The sequence below is a fragment of the Simochromis diagramma genome, unplaced genomic scaffold (genome assembly GCF_900408965.1).
Source record: "Simochromis diagramma unplaced genomic scaffold, fSimDia1.1 OVJJ01000321.1, whole genome shotgun sequence".
NCBI classification, from domain to species: Eukaryota; Metazoa; Chordata; class Actinopteri; order Cichliformes; family Cichlidae; genus Simochromis; species Simochromis diagramma.
In genome coordinates, this window is record NW_024386772.1 from 11,451,431 (window position 1) to 11,469,153 (window position 17,723).

Genomic DNA, 17,723 nt, shown 5'->3' on the forward strand with positions numbered 1-17,723 from the left:
CTAAAATCTATCTCTTTTTTGACTCTTTATTCAGTTGTTTATGTTCATAAATGGCGTAACATTTTATCAAATGTTCTCCTAATCCTAAACATCCAGTTCCTGTGAACTTCATGTGTCATGTCTGCGTGGTTATGTTTAGTTCATGTCATGTCTAATCTCCATGTTTCCTGTTTTACTTTGAAAGTCTGTATTCAATGTCAGTGTATTTAGTTTCACCTCTCCTGTCCTGTCGTTAGGTTCATGTGTGTCAGCTGTGCTCCCATGTGTGGCCACTTCCCCTGATCATCCCTCATGTGTATTTAGTCTCTGTGTTTCATGTAGTCTGTGTCGCGTCGTCTGTGTTTCCACCCTCCATGGTCCCATGCCCAGTCTTTTGTATCCCCAGCCATAGCATAGTTTGTTCCCAGTTTAGGTTTGTTTAGTTACTGCTCTTGTGCTGCCCTCATTCTTCTTTGTTTCTTTCGTGATCATCAGCCACAATAAAAGGCTCGCTTTTTATTTTTATTGAAAACAACGGAATTAGAATGAACAGAACAGAGTTTGAATGAAAACAATGAAATTAGAATGTACAGAACAGAATTTGAATCAAAACAATGGAATTTGAATCAAAACAATGGAATTTGAATCAAAACAACAGAATTGAAATGTACAGAACAGAGTTTGAATGAAAACAACGGAATTAGAATGTACAGAACAGAATTTGAATCAAAACAATGGAATTTGAATGAAAACAACAGAGTTTGAATGAAAACAACGGAATTAGAATGAACAGAACAGAGTTTGAATGAAAACAACGGAATTAGAATGTACAGAACAGAGTTTGAATGAAAACAACGGAATTAGAATGTACAGAACAGAATTTGAATCAAAACAATGGAATTTGAATCAAAACAACAGAATTAGAATGAAAACAATGGAATTGGAATGTACAGAACAGAGTTTGAATGAATACAACGGAATTAGAATGTACAGAACAGAGTTTGAATGAAAACAACGGAATTAGAATGAACAGAACAGAGTTTGAATGAAAACAACGGAATTAGAATGAACAGAACAGAGTTTGAATGAAAACAACGGAATTAGAATGAACAGAACAGAATTTGAATGAAAGAGAAGAGAAAGAAAGAGAGAAGAGAAAAGAGAAGAAAAAAAAAAGAATACAAAGAACGGAATATTTTAGCAATGATCACTGAAAGTATATAAAATATCAAGGAATATGACGACCACCAACAACACAAGTTGTAACATATATGTACACAATGATGTACGTGTTTTTAAATAAGAGCAATGTGATAAATGATTGTCTAAAATTCAGATAACTGTCAAATTCTAGCTGCAGTAAATCACATTAATCAACCTAAATAGATACTTAAATAGAAGTTCAAAAAATGTTTCATATGAAGTGAAAATGCAGCAAAATTAAATTTTATCTGTTCTCTTCTCTCTACAATTGTTTTCATATCTCAGATGAATATTAAAGGATGTTTACACCTCACACTGACAACATGCTGGGGACTGTCTGCTCTCTCATCACTTCTCTAAAGTGTAAGACGTTCTTCTCATCTGTTTCATAGCCCATTGTTTTGGAGAAAGACATTTCACTCATGTTCTTTCTGTGTTTGTTGGCAGATGCTAATGCAGTGTTAGTGTTTATTCAGATACCTGCTGTCCACTATAGGTAAAGGAGGTGTTCTTAGCTGCAACACAGAGAAATGGTTGAATTATGTTAGATGGTCTAAACATTAGTTTCTTTTTTTATTATTCATATGGCACATTTAATTACAACAGCAATTGACCAAAGTGCTGTATAAAAATGCAAAATAACTAGTACCAAATAACCCATTATATTAGTACCAAATACCAAACAAATATCAAATAAGTCTCTTAATGTATTAAAAGCAAATGAACACAAAAGTGTTTTGAGATGAGATTTAAAAAGATTGACAGCAGGAGCCTGTCTGATGTGTAAGGGTAGATCAGGGGTAGGCAACTCCAGGCCTCGAGGGTCAGTGTCCTGCAGGTTTTAGATGTGTCCATGATCCAATACGGCTGATTCAAATTGCTAAATTACCACCTCAACATGTGTTGAAGTTCTCCAGAGGGCTGGTAATGAACTAATCATTTGATTCAAGTGTGTTGACCCAGGGTGATATCTAAAATCTGCAGGACACTGGCCCTCGAGGCCTGGAGTTGCCCATCCCTGGTGTAGATTATATCACAGTTTAGGCGTTACAACCCCAAACGCTCGATCACCTCTGTGAACCAGCCTCGACCTTGGTATGTTTAAAAGCAAAAGATTATTTGATCGACAAGATCTAGAGGGCAGACAAGGCTGTAAGAGGTCAGACAAATACCCCAGAGCCTGTCAATTCAGGGCTTTGTAAGTCAACAATAAAATTTTAAAATCAATTCTGAAGTGAACAGGGAGCCAGTGAAGATAGCAAGCACCGGAGAAATATGTTCACATCTATTGGTTCGTGTCAGAAGATGAGCTGCAGCATTTGTCAAAGTCAATGAGAAATGTCAATGTTGTTTTCCAATGAAGTTTTAATAAAGGTATTATTCCCTTTGTGCTTCTGGAGGCCTTGGTATAATTTTCCCATTTTTCTAATTTTATGCTTCAATTAGAATATATAGATTATGACGCTAATTAAGAAACAAATGAAGAAAAAAGGAAAAACAATATTACAATGATGTAATAGGGTGAAAGGAGGAGACACAGCTCCTCCTCCTGATCCTTGTATTAAATGGCTCCTCCAGCACCTTTTCTTCAAATCAGTTCTTCGTTCACGTCAACATCATGCTGGTGACTCTCTGTGCTCTCATCACTGCTCTAACATGTAAACACTTTGACTTATATTACACACATATATACTAATGTGTTTCTCTTGACTTCATGTCTTCTTCTTGTTTGCAGGTGTGAGTGGTGTGACGGTGGTGACACAGAAACCTCCTGTTTTATCAGTGAGGAAAGGAGAGACAGCCACCATGGACTGTAACCTGGGGACTGTTACTAATGAACCTGCTTGGTGGTATAAACAGATTCCAGGAGGAGTTCCTCAGTATGTAGTGAGGTTTCGTCATGAATGGAGTTCTCAATACTATGGCTCTGGATTCTCTTCTCCAAAATTCACATGTACTCATCAGTCAACAACAGATTATCGTTTGATGATCAAAAATGTGGAGGAGGAAGACTCTGCAGTCTATTACTGTAAGACATGGGACACCTCTGTTAAGGAGTACGCATCACAGTGATTTACACTGTGACAAAAACTTCCTCACTATTACTTCTGCTTTTTGGGTACAAACTCAGTGCACCATATAAACAATTAGTTCTTTAACATTGCTCTTTTAAATCTATTCATTGTATTTCTTTATTTATTTCCACTTTCACTTTAAATAAACCAAGGACCAAAATATTCACATATTATTCACACATAAAACCTCACATCATCAGCTTTTAATAGTATTGTACTGAAAAACATGTTTGATGACAAAACATTCTCAACATATTAACTGGTTAATCTGATTTCAAGCCACAGTACGAAGAAAAATGAGACCACACAAATCCTCTTTATATTACAGTTCAATAATTTCACTAATTCATGCTTCACTAAAATTCAGTCAAAAAACAAAAACAAGACTCAGATCAGATCAGCTAGTTGCAGAGATTTATTATTTTGAATCAGCTTTAGTTCATCAGAAGCATGTTAATGAGGTAGAAAGAGAATGTAAACATATACAGATCAGGTAATTTCCCTGTGTCTATTTCTATTGCTTTTTTTGTTTGTTGACGGAGGAAAACACAGGGCTTAAATACACAGGGAGTAACGAGGGGATCAGACACATCTGGGAGCAATCACACAGGGACATGGAGGAAGCAAAACTGGAAATATTTACAAAGGATGCGAGACTATCAAAGTAAAAGACACAGATTTGACACGAAGATCCAACTGACAGCGAAGACAGAGCGAACATGGGTCACAGAGACAAGGGTAACTAACATTCACAGGGAGACATGACTGACTGGGGAGACACAGGAGATGAACGAATACAGAGACAAGGGTGACTCGACATGAAGCGGTGAACACAGGAACAGCACAGAGAAAACACAGCAGCAGAGACTAAACACAGGCTGAGATAAACACTAAGGGAGGGAGAACTACCCATCCATCCATCCATCCATTCACTTCCGCTTATCCTTTTCAGGGTCGCGGGGGCGCTGGAGCCTATCCCAGCTGTCAGTCAATAACTACTCATATGCAAAATCATATACAAAAAGCAGACCTACATTGTATGCATGTACGTATAAGTAATATAAATTTAGACACCAGACTCAACTCTTAAATAGTTATAAACATAGATTCAGCATCATTAAATGTAAGAAAAGAAGAAAATGTGTGACGATAAGGCCATTAGCATTTGAACTAAAATTGTTCAAGGAACTGCCTGTAATGGTTCAAGTCTCTGATGGAGCTGATGGAGAGTTTTTAAATGAGGACAATTCACTTTACTTTGTAACAGGATCCTCCTCAGACTGACTAAATTCTACATCATCATTAGACGTGGATTTAGAGTTAAAAGGAGGAGGGTAAGCATTGTACTGCAATGAAACATAGACTCTATTGAGTAGAACATAACACAATCATGAATACTGAGACAAAAAACAAACAAAACACAACTGAGTGACACTACAGCTTTTATGAATTCTGAAGAGTTAACATTTCCAACCATTAATTGTAGAACAAAACAAATGAATACAAAAATGAATTTGACTGTCTAAAACCAAAATGTTTTAGTAAACGCAAATTAGTCAGTCCTCTAATTGTTGTGTTTAACTCTCAAGATGTAGATGAGCGACACTGGTATTTGTTTTTGTGAATCAGGGGAACTATATCAAAACGCCTGTATCACAGTGATTTCATTTGTGAGAAATACCACAAAACTCATGTGGCTCAAGTTTGAAACAAAAAAGGAGCCCACACAGTTCTAGTACTAAAATTATTCTCTTTTTTGAACTCTTTATTCAGTTGTTTAATGTTCATAAATGGCGTAACATTTTATCAAATGTTCTCCTAATCCTAAACACTCCAGTTTCATGTGAATTTCCAGAGAAGTTCATACATTACAAGGTTGTTGATTATGTAATTATAGCAGGTAACTGTAAGGGTTAGCGGGATTCTGATCTTTTTTTTTTGTCCAAACATAAAAACTGGTAATGGTAAAAGCATCAGTAATAAACCTGAAGGACATAGCAACCATCCATACATACATACATCTTCTTCCACTTATCCAGGGCCGGGTCTCAGGGGCAGCAGCCTAAGCAGAGGACCCCAGACCTCCTCCAGCTTCTCTGGGGAAACATCAAGGTGTTCTGAGGCCAACCGAGAGATATGCATATGCGGGGTCTGCCCCGGGGAATCTTCCCAGTCAGACATGCCTGGAACACCTCACCCAGGAGACATAGCAACAATTTTTCATAATAAAATGCAGCAGCACAATTTTAAGGGAGCGGAGGGAGACATCACAATCACCAATATTTATTAATACAAAAGCAGAATTACCCTCCACTGAACATAAATTACCCAAACATTGCAAACTACGCAGATTTAGCTCCTCCTTCTGTCAGTCTCTCTGAGTTTCTGTCACATATTTAACGGCTCACACCTCCTCTCCTCCTACAGAAGCAGTGCTCTCTTTCTAGGTCACAGGTCTCAACACACAGTGACAACATGCTGGTGACTCTCTGTGCTCTCATCACTGCTCTAACATGTATGGAACCTCATTTATACTTCAGATTAGTAGTTATTTGTTGGATTCATATGTGCTTGTGTTTCTCTTGACTTCATGTCTTCATGTTGTTTGCAGGTGTGAGTGGTGTGACGGTGGTGACACAGAAACCTCCTGTTCTATCAGTGAGGAAAGGAGAGACAGCCACCATGGACTGTAACCTGGGGACTGTTACTGACACTGTCTATTGGTATAAACAGATTCCAGGAGGAGTTCCTCAGTTTGTGCTGTATTTTTATCATAGCTATAGTTCTCCAACCTATGGCTCTGGGTTCTCTGCTCCAAAATTCACATCCACTCATCAGTCAACATAAGATTATCGTTTGATCATCAACAATGTGGAGGAGGGAGACTCTGCAGTCTATTACTGTAAGACATGGGACAGCAATAATGCTGTATCACAGTGATTTACACTGTGACAAAAACCTCCTCACTGATACTTCTGCTTTTTGATGCTCTGTTTTCACATGCTGACAAAAGACCCATTCAGCAAACTCAGTGTAAACCCACCACCTTCAAATAGTGTGTTTATTGTTATTTTTTATTTTTTATTTTAATGTTCATCAATGAAAGCTCAACAACTTCAGACAGTCTGCTAATAAATACTGAATTACTTGTTTTGATATATTTTTACATTCATCACTGAAAGTATAAAATATCGAGGAGTATAATGACAACCATCAACACAAATTGCCATATATATGTACACAATTATGTGCATTTTAAATTATGTGCATCTAACACAATTAAACCTATTATGTGTGTGTGTTTTTAAATAACCGTTTGTCAAATTGCTGTTGTCTAAAACTCTGATAACTGTCACATTCTAGCTGCAGTAAATCACATTAATCAACCTAAACAGATACTGATAAAGTTGCATAATGAGGTTTAAAAATGTTTCATATGAAATAAAAATGCAGCTAAATTGCATTTTATCTGTTGCTTCTCTTGTCACTACAATCGTTTTCACATCTCAGCTGAATATTAAAGGATGTTTACACCTCACACTGACAACATGCTGGGGTCTGTCTGCTCTCTCATCACTTCTCTAAAATGTAAGACGTTCTTCTCATCTGTTTCATAGCCCATCGTTTTGGAGAAAGACATTTCACTCATGTTCTTTCTGTGTTTGTTGGCACATGTTAATGCAGCAGAAGTGTTTATCCAGATACCTGCTGTCCACAAGGTTTCTCCAGGTCAAGAAGTTGTTCTCAACTGCAATATGGTTCAATTATGTTAGATGGTCTAAACAATTTCCCGGAGGGGTTCCTCGGTTTTCATTCTGGCAGCTCACTTGGTTTTAGAACAGGTTCTCTGTCCCCAGAGGTGGGAAGTAACCAAGTACAAATACTTACTGTACTTAAGTACAAAGTTTTCAACAAGCTGTTCTCAACTGCAACATTGAGAGAGATGATAGGAATTCTATTAGCTGTATAAACAAGTTCCTAGAGAAGATCATCTGTATGTTCTAAGATTTCTCCATTCTGACAGCTCAAAAGCTTTGAAATAAGATTCTCCTCAGAAAGATTCAACTCTACGTCCTCATCAAACATTAATTATCATTTAACTATCAAGTTCGCAGAAATAGAAGACACTGTACTTATCACAATGTGTTACAAACCTCTTGGCAGTACATATGCTTTCTTAGACTTATTCACAGTATAGTCCAATCAAGAAAATGCAGAGTAACATACAATCTCCAGATAATGTCTTATTAAACATTGGATTTTTTACCGTTAACCTGCTCAAATACAGCATTAAAAAAGCTGAAAGCTTTTATGTCGGCTGGTACAAACAGGTTCCTGGTTCTTCTTCTCATTTCTGAGATTTCATCATTCTCACAGGTCAACTGCATTTTCAGCAGGATTCTCCTCAGACAGACTAATATCTAAATCCTGAACAAACACTGATTTCAAGTCTATTATCAATCATGCAGAGACAGGAGACTCTGCAGTGAGTTCCTGTCAGACATGGGAAGACTCTCCCAAGAAAGCTGGTTCATAGAGAAGCAGACTGTGGCCAAAATCTTATTGAGAGACAGTACAGCTCTGATTAATGCTGGCCAATAATGACGACTTTATTAAACCTTGCACAAAAAAAGTGACATGAAGGAATAAACATGACTACACAGAGAGAGACACAGTTATAAAATACAAACAGATGAAGAGAATGAGATGTTGACAGTGAAAGTTGGTCTCTACAGGATGTTTCAGTTCCTCTCCCCTCATCAGTGACAGTCAGGAGGTTTTTGTACAGCCATGTATACAAACTGAATCACTGTGGTATTCGGACAAGGCACCAAGCTGGTTGTGACAGGTAAGTACTTTTTAACTGATCATAAAACAAGAGAGATTTTGCAAAAATCTGCTGATGACTACTTAGTTCAATATGTTTCTTGTTCAGCATAATTTTTTACGATTTTGTACAATCTGAAATAGTTTCAGGTTGTCTCATATACAGGAGACATGAATGACATGTTTAAAAAATGTGACATGGGGTCAAACCAGTTCTATAAAAAGGATGTGAAATATGTTGTTTTTCCGTTCTTATTGCTTTTAATTTATGTTTAGGTTGGAATTTCAAAAACATACATAGGCCTGTTTTTTCTTTCTTCAATAGCTGTTAACACTGTTACTAAAGTTCAAAATTACTTTGAAGTGATTAGAGCCTGGCCGTACACTTTTCTTTGACATGAAAGAAAATTACCCACATTAGCTGACATGTTATGCAGAAACGTGTAGAATTAAATCAAAGACATCTTACATGGAAAGTTAAACAGTAATTAATCATATTTTATTTGGTAAAAATATAAAAAGAAATTCAAACAATATGTTGGATCTATATATTTTGGTATTGTACATTAGTTTTGTTTTCTTCTAACTTCATAACAAATGTTATGTTTATTCCATATTGACTCTTCTTGATTTCTTCTGGTTTTATGACTTCATTTCCAATTTCCTTCTTTCTTTTATTTCTCTTTTTTTGTTTTGTGAATGTTCTTCATGTATTTTCAGGCTCCAGCCTCCCTCCTCCTGTCCTGACAGTCTTCCCTCCGTCCAGTGCTGAGCTCCAGTCCAACACAGCTTCTCTGGTCTGTCTGTCCAGTCAGTCTGTGCCTTTTGCAGATGTGAGCTGGTTGGCTGCTGGGAGTCCAGTGAGCAGTGGGATCTCTACCAGCACTGCTGTTCAGAGACCAGACCAGACTTACCAGATCAGCAGCTCTCTGACCATCCAGACATCAGACTGGAACATGGATAAGGTTTATACATGTAAAGTGTCTTTGGGCTCGCAGACTTCAGAGAAAACCATCAAGAAGTCAGAATGTCCCACTGAATAGTCGAGGACCAGAGTGTGCTTTTAAAATCTGCTTCTTTACTGCTTGTGCTGTTTGCTCATTACAGTCTTTATGTGTTAGAAATCAGAATAAAGCAAAAGGTTTAAGTCATGTATTCATCTGCAGATTGTTAACAAGTATTTTCAGGAATTCACGTTTTGCAATAAATTAATAAAAGCATTGGTTAAAATAAATGTGTTTTCTTGTCAATAAATAAGAAATTGTGTCACTGTTTTGTTAGTAACATAAATTTAAAATGATTAAAATGAACTCTTAAATTTTAGAGAGGGGCACACGGAGGAAAACAGCACTCATAAGCACACCATTTTTTAAATGTCTTCTTCTCATAATAAAAACATAAGTATATTCTGATATACAGACTGTGTAATACTTGAACACTAGAGAGCATCATTTAACATTATTTCCTGAATATGAGAGAGGGCAAGTGTCACTGGTTTAAAATGTTGGTTTTAAACTTGCAAATGAATCTTCACACTCGGTTAGTGAAGCATCACCTCTCTGCTCTTCTGTTTCTTCAGGATGCACCTGCAGGTCTTAGTAACTCATTTATAACTTCATGCAAATGATGTATCAGCTCTCTGTAAAATAAAATGGAACTGCTGTTTTCACTGGCAATGTTTCAGATCATATCATTTGATTATTCAGAGACAGCTGAATACTGTTAGACCATGACACATGAAGGCAATCCATTTCTTCCACTTTTATGAAAAGGGCGTCTCCTTCAAACATTTGCAAGAAAGTTATCTTCTCATAAAGACTTCCTTTTATATACCAGTTTTGCTATTTTTTGCAACCTACAATGAGCAATACTTTAATTACTCCAAGATACAGCACTAAGGCATCTACAGGGATTTCACAGTCTAGCTTTTTTCTTAGTGTTAGACATGTATTGTCCCAGTATATTTGAATTTTAATGCCTACCCAAAGATTTTGTGAGTAGGTGGCATTCATGTGACCACACTGTTTCCTGCTGTTGTCACCCACATTCCTTGCTTTTAAGGTCTAAGAAACACACAAATTCAATTTTCCCCAAGTAAGTTCTCTTCAATTTGTTGAGCTTGTGTGTCACCCACATGACCAATCCTCCTTTGCTATTTGTATGTCTAGTTCTTTTTCCCATTTTGTTTTAATGTACGTATTATTCCCTTTGTGCTTCTGGAGGCTTTGGTATTATTTTCTCATTATTCTGATTATACGCTTCAATCAAAATATATACATTATGTTGCTAATAAAGAAACAAATTAAGACAAAAGAAAAAAAGGAGAGGAGGAGACACAGCTCCTCCTCCTGATAGTTCTATTAAATGGCTTCTCCAACACCTTTTCTCCAAATCAGTTCGTACTTCACACTGACATGATGCTGGTGACTCTCTGTGCTCTCATCTCTGCTCTAACATGTAAACACTTTGATTTATATTGCACACATGTATACTGATGTCAATGTGTTTCTCATTACTTCATATCTTCTTGTTGTTTGCAGGTGTGAGTGGTGTGACGGTGGTGACACAGAAACCTGTTTTATCAGTGAGGAAAGGAGAGACAGCCACCATGGACTGTAACCTGGGGACTGTTACTGGCAGTGCTGCTCGTTGGTATAAACAGATTCCAGGAGGAGTTCCTCAGTTTGTGCTGTGGTTTCGTTATGACTATAGTTCTCCAACCTTTGGCTCTGGGTTCTCCTCTCCAAAATTCACATCCACTCATCAGTCAAGATCAGATTATCGTTTGATCATCAGCAATGTGGAGGAGGGAGACTCTGCAGTCTATTCCTGTCAGGCATGGGACAGCAATAATGCTGTATCACAGTGATTTACACTGTGACAAAAACTTCCTCACTGATACTTCTGCTTTTTGATGCTCTTTTTTTCACATGCTGACAAAAGACCCATTCGGCAAACTCAGTGTAAACCCACCACCTTCAAATAGTGTGTTTATTGTTATTTTTTATTTTTTATTTTAATGTTCATCAATGAAAACTCAACAACTTCAGACAGTCTGCTAATAAATACTGAATTACTTGTTTTGATTTTTACATTCATCACTGAAAGTATAAAATATCGAGGAGTATAATGACCACCAACAACACAAATTGCCATATATATGTACACAATTATGTGCATTTTAAATTATGTGCATCTAACACAATTAAACCTATTATGTGTGTGTGTTTTTAAATAACAGCAACTTGACAAATGGTTGTCTAAAACTCTGATAACTGTCACATTCTAGCTGCAGTAAATGACATTAATCAACCTAAATGGATACTGATAAAGTTGCATATGAAATAAAAATGCAGCTAAATTGCATTTTATCTGTTGCTTCTCTTCTCACTACAATCGTTTTCACATCTCAGCTGAATATTAAAGGATGTTTACACCTCACACTGACAACATGCTGGGGACTGTCTGCTCTCTCATTACTTCTCTAAACTGTAAGATGTTCTTCTCATCTCTTTCATAGCCCATCGTTTTGGAGAAAGACATTTCACTCATGTTCTCTCTGTGTTTGTTGGCACATGTTAATGCAGTGGAAGTGTTTATCCAGATACCTGGTGTCCACAAGGTTTCTCCAGGTCAAGAAGTTGTTCTCAGCTGCAACATGGTTCAATTATGTTAGATGGTCTAAACAAGTTCCTGGAGGGGTTCCTCAGTTTGTCATTCTGGCAGCTCACTTGGCTTTAGAACAGGTTTTCTGTCCCCAGAGGTGGGAAGTAACCAAGTACCACTACTTACTTACTGTACTTAAGTACAAAGTCTTCAACAAGCTGTTCTCAAATGCAACATTGAGAGAGATGATAGGAATTCTATTAGCTGTATAAACAAGTTCCTAGAGAAGATCATCTGTATGTTCTAAGATTTCTCCATTCTGACAGCTCAAAAGCTTTGAAACAAGATTCTTCTCAGAAAGATTCAACTCTACGTCCTCATCAAACATTAATTACAATTTAACTATCAAGTTTGCAGAAATAGAAGACACTGTACTTATCACAGTTGTTCACAATGTGTTACAAACCTCTTGTCAGTACATATGCTTTCTTAGACTCATTCACTTGAGTATAGTCCAATCAAGAAAATGCAGAGTAACGTACAACCTCCACATAATGTCTTATTAAACATTGGATTATTCATTTTTTAAAATCCTTTTTTTTTTAACCTTTAACCTGCTGAAATACAACATTAAAAAAGCTGAAAGCTTTTATGTCGGCTGGTACAAGCAGGTTCCTGGTTCTTCTCCTCATTTCTGAGATTTCATCATTCTCACAGGTCAACTGCATTTTCAGCAGGATTCTGCTCAGACAGACTAATATCTAAATCCTGAACAAACACTGATTTCAAGTATATTATCAATTATTCAGAGACTGTTCCTGTCAGACATGGGAAGGCTCTACCAAAAATGCTCCGTCATAGTGAACCAGACTAAACAAAATCTCATTAAGAGACAGTGAATCTCTGTTTAATTCAGATCAGTAATGAGTACTTAATTAAGTCTTACACAAAACAAGTGACAAGAAGGAAAAAACACGACTACACACAGAGAAATGCAGTTATAAAATACAAACAGATTGATGAAGTGAATGAGATGTTGACAGTGAAAGTTGGTCTCTACAGGATGTTTCAGTTCCTCTCCCCTCATCAGTGACAGTCAGGAGGTTTTTGTACAGCCATGTATACAAACTGAATCACTGTGGTATTCGGACAAGGCACCAAGCTGGTTGTGACAAGTAAGTACTTTTAAACTGATCATAAAACAAGAGAGATTTTGCAAAACTCTGCTGATGACTACTTAGTTCAATATGTTTCTTGTTCAGCATCATTTTTATGATTTTATACAACATGAAATAGTTTGAGGTTGTTGTATGTGCAGGAGACATGAATTCTTTATATTAAAAAAATGTGAAATGGGGTCAAACCAAATTTGTATATTTTTATATAAATGTTGTTCACTAAACATTATGTGAAATATGATATCGTCTGTTCTTATTATTCTCATAGTGTTTTTATTTAATATTTGGTTTGGCATTTCAAAAACATATATAAGATTGTTTTCTTTTTCTTCAGTAGTAGTTAACAGTGTTACTGAAATTAAAAATTAATTTTAAGTGATTGGAAACGGGCTATACAGTTTTTTTTTTTAATGAAAGAAAATTGCTCACAGTAACTGACATGTTATGCAGAAACCTCCAGAATTAAATTCACGACATCTTACATGAAAAGTTAAAGAGTAACTAATCATATTTTATTTTAGGAAAACTTAAAAAGAAAATCAATTGATATGTTGGGTTGTCTGTATATTTTTCCAAATCACATTAGTATTGTTTTCTTCTAATTTCATAACAAATATTATGTTAATTCCATATTGACTCTTATTGATGTCTTGATTTTTTTTGTTTTCATTATTTCATTTCATTTCCTTTGATTTTTCCTGAACATCTTTCATGTATTTTCAGGCTCCAGCCTCCCTCCTCCTGTCCTGACAGTCTTCCCTCCGTCCAGTGCAGAGCTCCAGTCCAACACAGCTTCTCTGGTCTGTCTGTCCAGTCAGTCTGTGTCTTTTGCAGATGTGAGCTGGTTGGCTGCTGGGAGTCCAGTGAGCAGTGGGATCTCTACCAGCACTGCTGTTCAGAGACCAGACCAGACTTACCAGATCAGCAGCTCTCTGACCATCCAGACATCAGACTGGAACATGGATAAAGTTTATACATGTAAAGTGTCTTTGGGCTCGCAGACTTCAGAGAAAACCATCAAGAAGTCAGAATGTCCCACTGAATAGTCGAGGACCAGAATGTAAATTTAAAATCTGCTTCTTTACTGCTTGTGCTGTTTGCTCATTACAGTCGTTACATGTTAGAAATCAGAATAAAGCAAAAGGTTTAAGTCATGTATTCATTTGCTGGTTTTTGACAAGTATTTTCAGGAATTCGTGTTTTGCATTAAATTAATAAAAGCATTGATTTAAAAAATGTGTTTTCTTGTGAGTAAATGGGAAAATGTGTCACTGTATTATAAATAACATAAGTTTAAGGTTATTAAAATGAACTGTTAAATTTTGGAGAGGGGCAGAGAGAATAAAAAAAACCCACACAAAAGCACACCATTTTTTAAAATATCTTCTTCCCATAGTTAAAGCATAAGTATTTTCTGACATACACGCTATGTAATATTTGAACACTAGAGAGCATCATTTAATAATTCTTCCTGAGTAACAGAGAGAGCAAGTGTCACCGGTTTAAAATGTTGCAAATGAATCTTCACACTCAGTGAAGCATAACCTGTCTGCTCTTCTGTTTTTTCATGTCCATGATGCACCTGCAGGTCTTATAACCTCATGTAAATGAAGTATCAGCTCTCTGTAAAATAAAATGGAACTGCTGTTTAGTGGAAATGTTTTAATTATTACCATTTGATCATTCAGAGACAGTTAGCTGAATCCTGTTTGATTTTTGCCTAAACATAACTTTATTTACTGTTAAGGAACACTAAATAGAGTCCAGTTATGAAATGAAATGTGTTACACCCCAAAACACATAAAAAAGGAAAGATAACGCCCCCGCTCTAATCTCCCAAGGAAAGACCAATGCTGCCACAGGGTTGCGCTTTCACAACAAACAGATATTTTGTTAATTTCAAAAGGTAGCAAGCATCAAGATGGGCATGGTCAAAACAACAAGCAAAACACTCTAGAAATGAAACAGAACTGACCTACCTATAACGAGAAACCCAGAAGAAAATACTGGCCTCTTACCTGTCTCCCTAACCTAAACAGGAGAAAAAGGTTTTGTCAGGTAACAAATTTTGAAGCTTTTGAATCCAATTAAAATCAAATCACTCATGCTGATTCTCTGGAAAAGAGCAGAACACACTTAGAACAGAGTTTATTAAACATTGTCATATGAACAGCAGAACAGTGCATTTACAGCAAAAATAACACATAGCAATCAACACAAACAAAAGTGAAGCAACCCCGGGGTGTAGAGCCTTAAAGCACAAACAGAAACACATCCAAAAGACAGACAGGAAAGAAGCAGCAGACAAAAGCTACCCAATGCATATTTCACTCATGTTATTTAGGGACAGTGATCCCCCCCCCTCCCATCATTGGGTATGCTTTCTTCCTTTTTTGTTTCTCTTCATCTTCTTTTTGACACTCTTCCACATCCTGATGTGAACAACCTGATCCTGAGAGATCAAGCAAACTCTTTCCAAGCTTCTTAGAATTTGATCAAAAACATGCTAATTGTGAATATGATTTCAAGCCACAGTAAGACAAAATTGAAAAAAATGAGACTACACAAATTCATTTGGCATTACAGTTCAGTAATTTCACTAACTCGTGCTTAACTAAAATTCCGTCAAAATAAAACAAGACTGCATCAAACTCAGAGTTATGATCTCATTTGTTATGAAAGATGAATATAAACCAGATACACTGATTAAGTACTTTATTTTTTGAAGAGTAAATTCAAAGATGTGAAATCACTGAGATTAAAACAATAATGCTCATATAAAGACAATGTTCACTGTATGAAATTATCAGTAATTTATGTCACTTAATTTAGTTTCTATAAATAAAAGCTGTTTTGCTGAATCTCTTCCTCTTTTACTTCTGCTCCTCTGTGTCTTTATAAGCTTCAGTATCTCTTCTCTTCTCACTACAGCACCTCTCATCTTTCAGCTTTCAGGTGTTATTTTTGTGCCACTATTCTGAGCGCACGTAAATAAAAACGCACCACCTTCAGATAATGTGTTTTTAAATACTGGATTGCTAGTTTTTTCTTCTTAAGTTAAAAGTATCAAAAGGAAAACAATGAAACACATTCACACATTATCAGATAAATCAAAATTCAATTTCTCTCAATCAATTTGGTGCAATTCTCACAGCAGAAAGGTCATTCTGACCAGTCTACATGCTTTGCTCAAAACAGTTGGGGCATTTTTCATAACTCACACTCAACTGTGCAAAAGGCAACGTAACTATTTTATATTTGTCAAAACATGAATAGTCTGTCAGTCACCTCATCTCTGTGATAAATGATCATTTCTCCAGCCTGAAGACCAATTCATTAAAAATGTTTAGTTTTTTGTTTAGTTTTGAGATAGAATAGAATAGAATAAACCTTTGTTATCCCACAAATGAGAAATGAGGTTTAAATATTTCTGTAAGGAATAGGAACACCTTTTTAGACAGCGCATCTTGAAACTAGAGAATTTACACTCGTTCCATTGGCAGATCTTTTCACTTGTTCCAAGCTTTTGTTCTCTTCCTGCCCAGCATGCACCTGCAGGTCTTAGTTCTCAGGTCTCATTCATAACCTCATGAGAAATGTTGAAATACAGAGAGCTGAAGCTGAAATTTTGCACTTAATATCACTTGTTGAGGAACTTTGTGTTAGGGTACCTGGGTCATCGACCAGGAGTTTTGAGTTTTGCATTACTATTGAGCTTTGATTTTGATTTTGTTTATCATTTCTAGTCTTTTGGTTTCTTTGTTGGAGTTCTCTGCCTCATGGTTTATGTCTCTGTGTTCCATAGTTGCTCTGTCTCCCCTGTCAGCTGTATCCCCTTGTCAAGTCCACTTGTCTGTGTTATGTTTCCTGTTTTACTTTGAAAGTCCATGTCGCATGTTAATGTATCTGGTTTTGCTTCCCTTGTCTTGTTAGCCCTGATTTGTCCCAGCTGTGTTTCCCTCCTGTCTCCCATTCCCTGATGGCTCCAGCTCTGTATTAAGCCCTGTGTTTTCTTTGGTCTGTGTCGCAATCTCCATTCTCCCATGCTGTCCGTCCACCTGCCCGCTGGCCAGCCCAGTTTAGCTAGCCTTCAGTTTTTATAATAATAATAATAATGGATTGGATTTATATAGCACTTTTCAAGACACCCAAAGCGCTTTACAATGCCACTGTTCATTCACTCTCGCATTCACACACTGGTGGAGGCAAGCTACGGTTGTAGCCACAGCTGCCCTGGGGCAGACTGACAGAAGCGAGGCTGCCATATCGCGCCGTCGGCCCCTCTGGCCAACACCAGTAGGCGGTAGGGTATAGTGTCTTGCCCAAGGACACAACGACCAGGACAGAGAGCCCGGGGATCGAACCGGCGAACCGGCCTGCACACAGCCTAAACATGACACTTTGAAATATAATTTAAAATAGCCAAATTTAAATATAACCAATCAGAATTTTTTTTTATTTATTACTTTTTATTTAGCAAGTTTTAATTTTGATTAAACTGTTTGTTCGTAACAATGAAGGAGATAGCATCTCCGTCAGCTATCATGATGCAACTGCTGTGACAAATTTTGACATAATTATATAATTTTTATTTTGCTGCTGAATCTTAATGGTTTCTCACACGGTGGGAATTTCAAGCTGCAAACTGTTTCTGTTTTTAAAAAACTGTTTTTATACATCACATTTTAAACAGGCCCATCTTATTTACAGATATTTAGTTATTTAATTAGATGATCCCACTGTTGTGCAAAGTTTGACATGTGAGAGAATAACTTGCTGTGAAAATGATTTTACAGAGCTAAAGCTGAAATTGTAAACTTTATGTTGCTTCAGAATATGTTAATCTAATTATAGT

At 36.6% G+C, this 17,723-nt stretch overlaps 2 protein-coding genes across 9 annotated transcripts in view; both read left to right on the forward strand.

The window, feature by feature from the left end:
• The window catches only part of LOC120744336 (immunoglobulin lambda-1 light chain-like), a 30,333-nt gene extending 21,015 nt beyond the window's left edge, over window positions 1-9,318 (forward strand). For 4 of the 8 annotated variants that reach the window (XM_040048680.1, XM_040048655.1, XM_040048673.1 and 1 more), the window contains 2 exons: window positions 8,075-8,106; window positions 8,805-9,318. In XM_040048680.1, coding sequence (XP_039904614.1) covers window positions 8,075-8,106; window positions 8,805-9,127 — 355 coding nt within the window. In that variant the 3' untranslated portion in view covers window positions 9,128-9,318. Of the gene's footprint in view, window positions 1-2,762; window positions 2,841-2,917; window positions 3,246-8,072; window positions 8,107-8,804 lie in introns of those variants that run through there. The other 4 variants (XM_040048664.1, XM_040048707.1, XM_040048689.1 and 1 more) reach the window with 2 other exon arrangements.
• Window positions 9,319-10,455: 1,137 nt separating this feature from the next.
• Window positions 10,456-14,523, forward strand: LOC120744452 (immunoglobulin lambda-1 light chain-like). Its single transcript, XM_040048872.1, has 4 exons — window positions 10,456-10,541; window positions 10,625-10,941; window positions 12,832-12,865; window positions 13,592-14,523. Exons 1-4 carry the CDS (start codon window positions 10,499-10,501, stop codon window positions 13,912-13,914), a joined length of 717 nt encoding a protein of 238 aa, XP_039904806.1. The 5' UTR covers window positions 10,456-10,498; the 3' UTR covers window positions 13,915-14,523.
• Window positions 14,524-17,723: the final 3,200 nt, after the last annotated feature.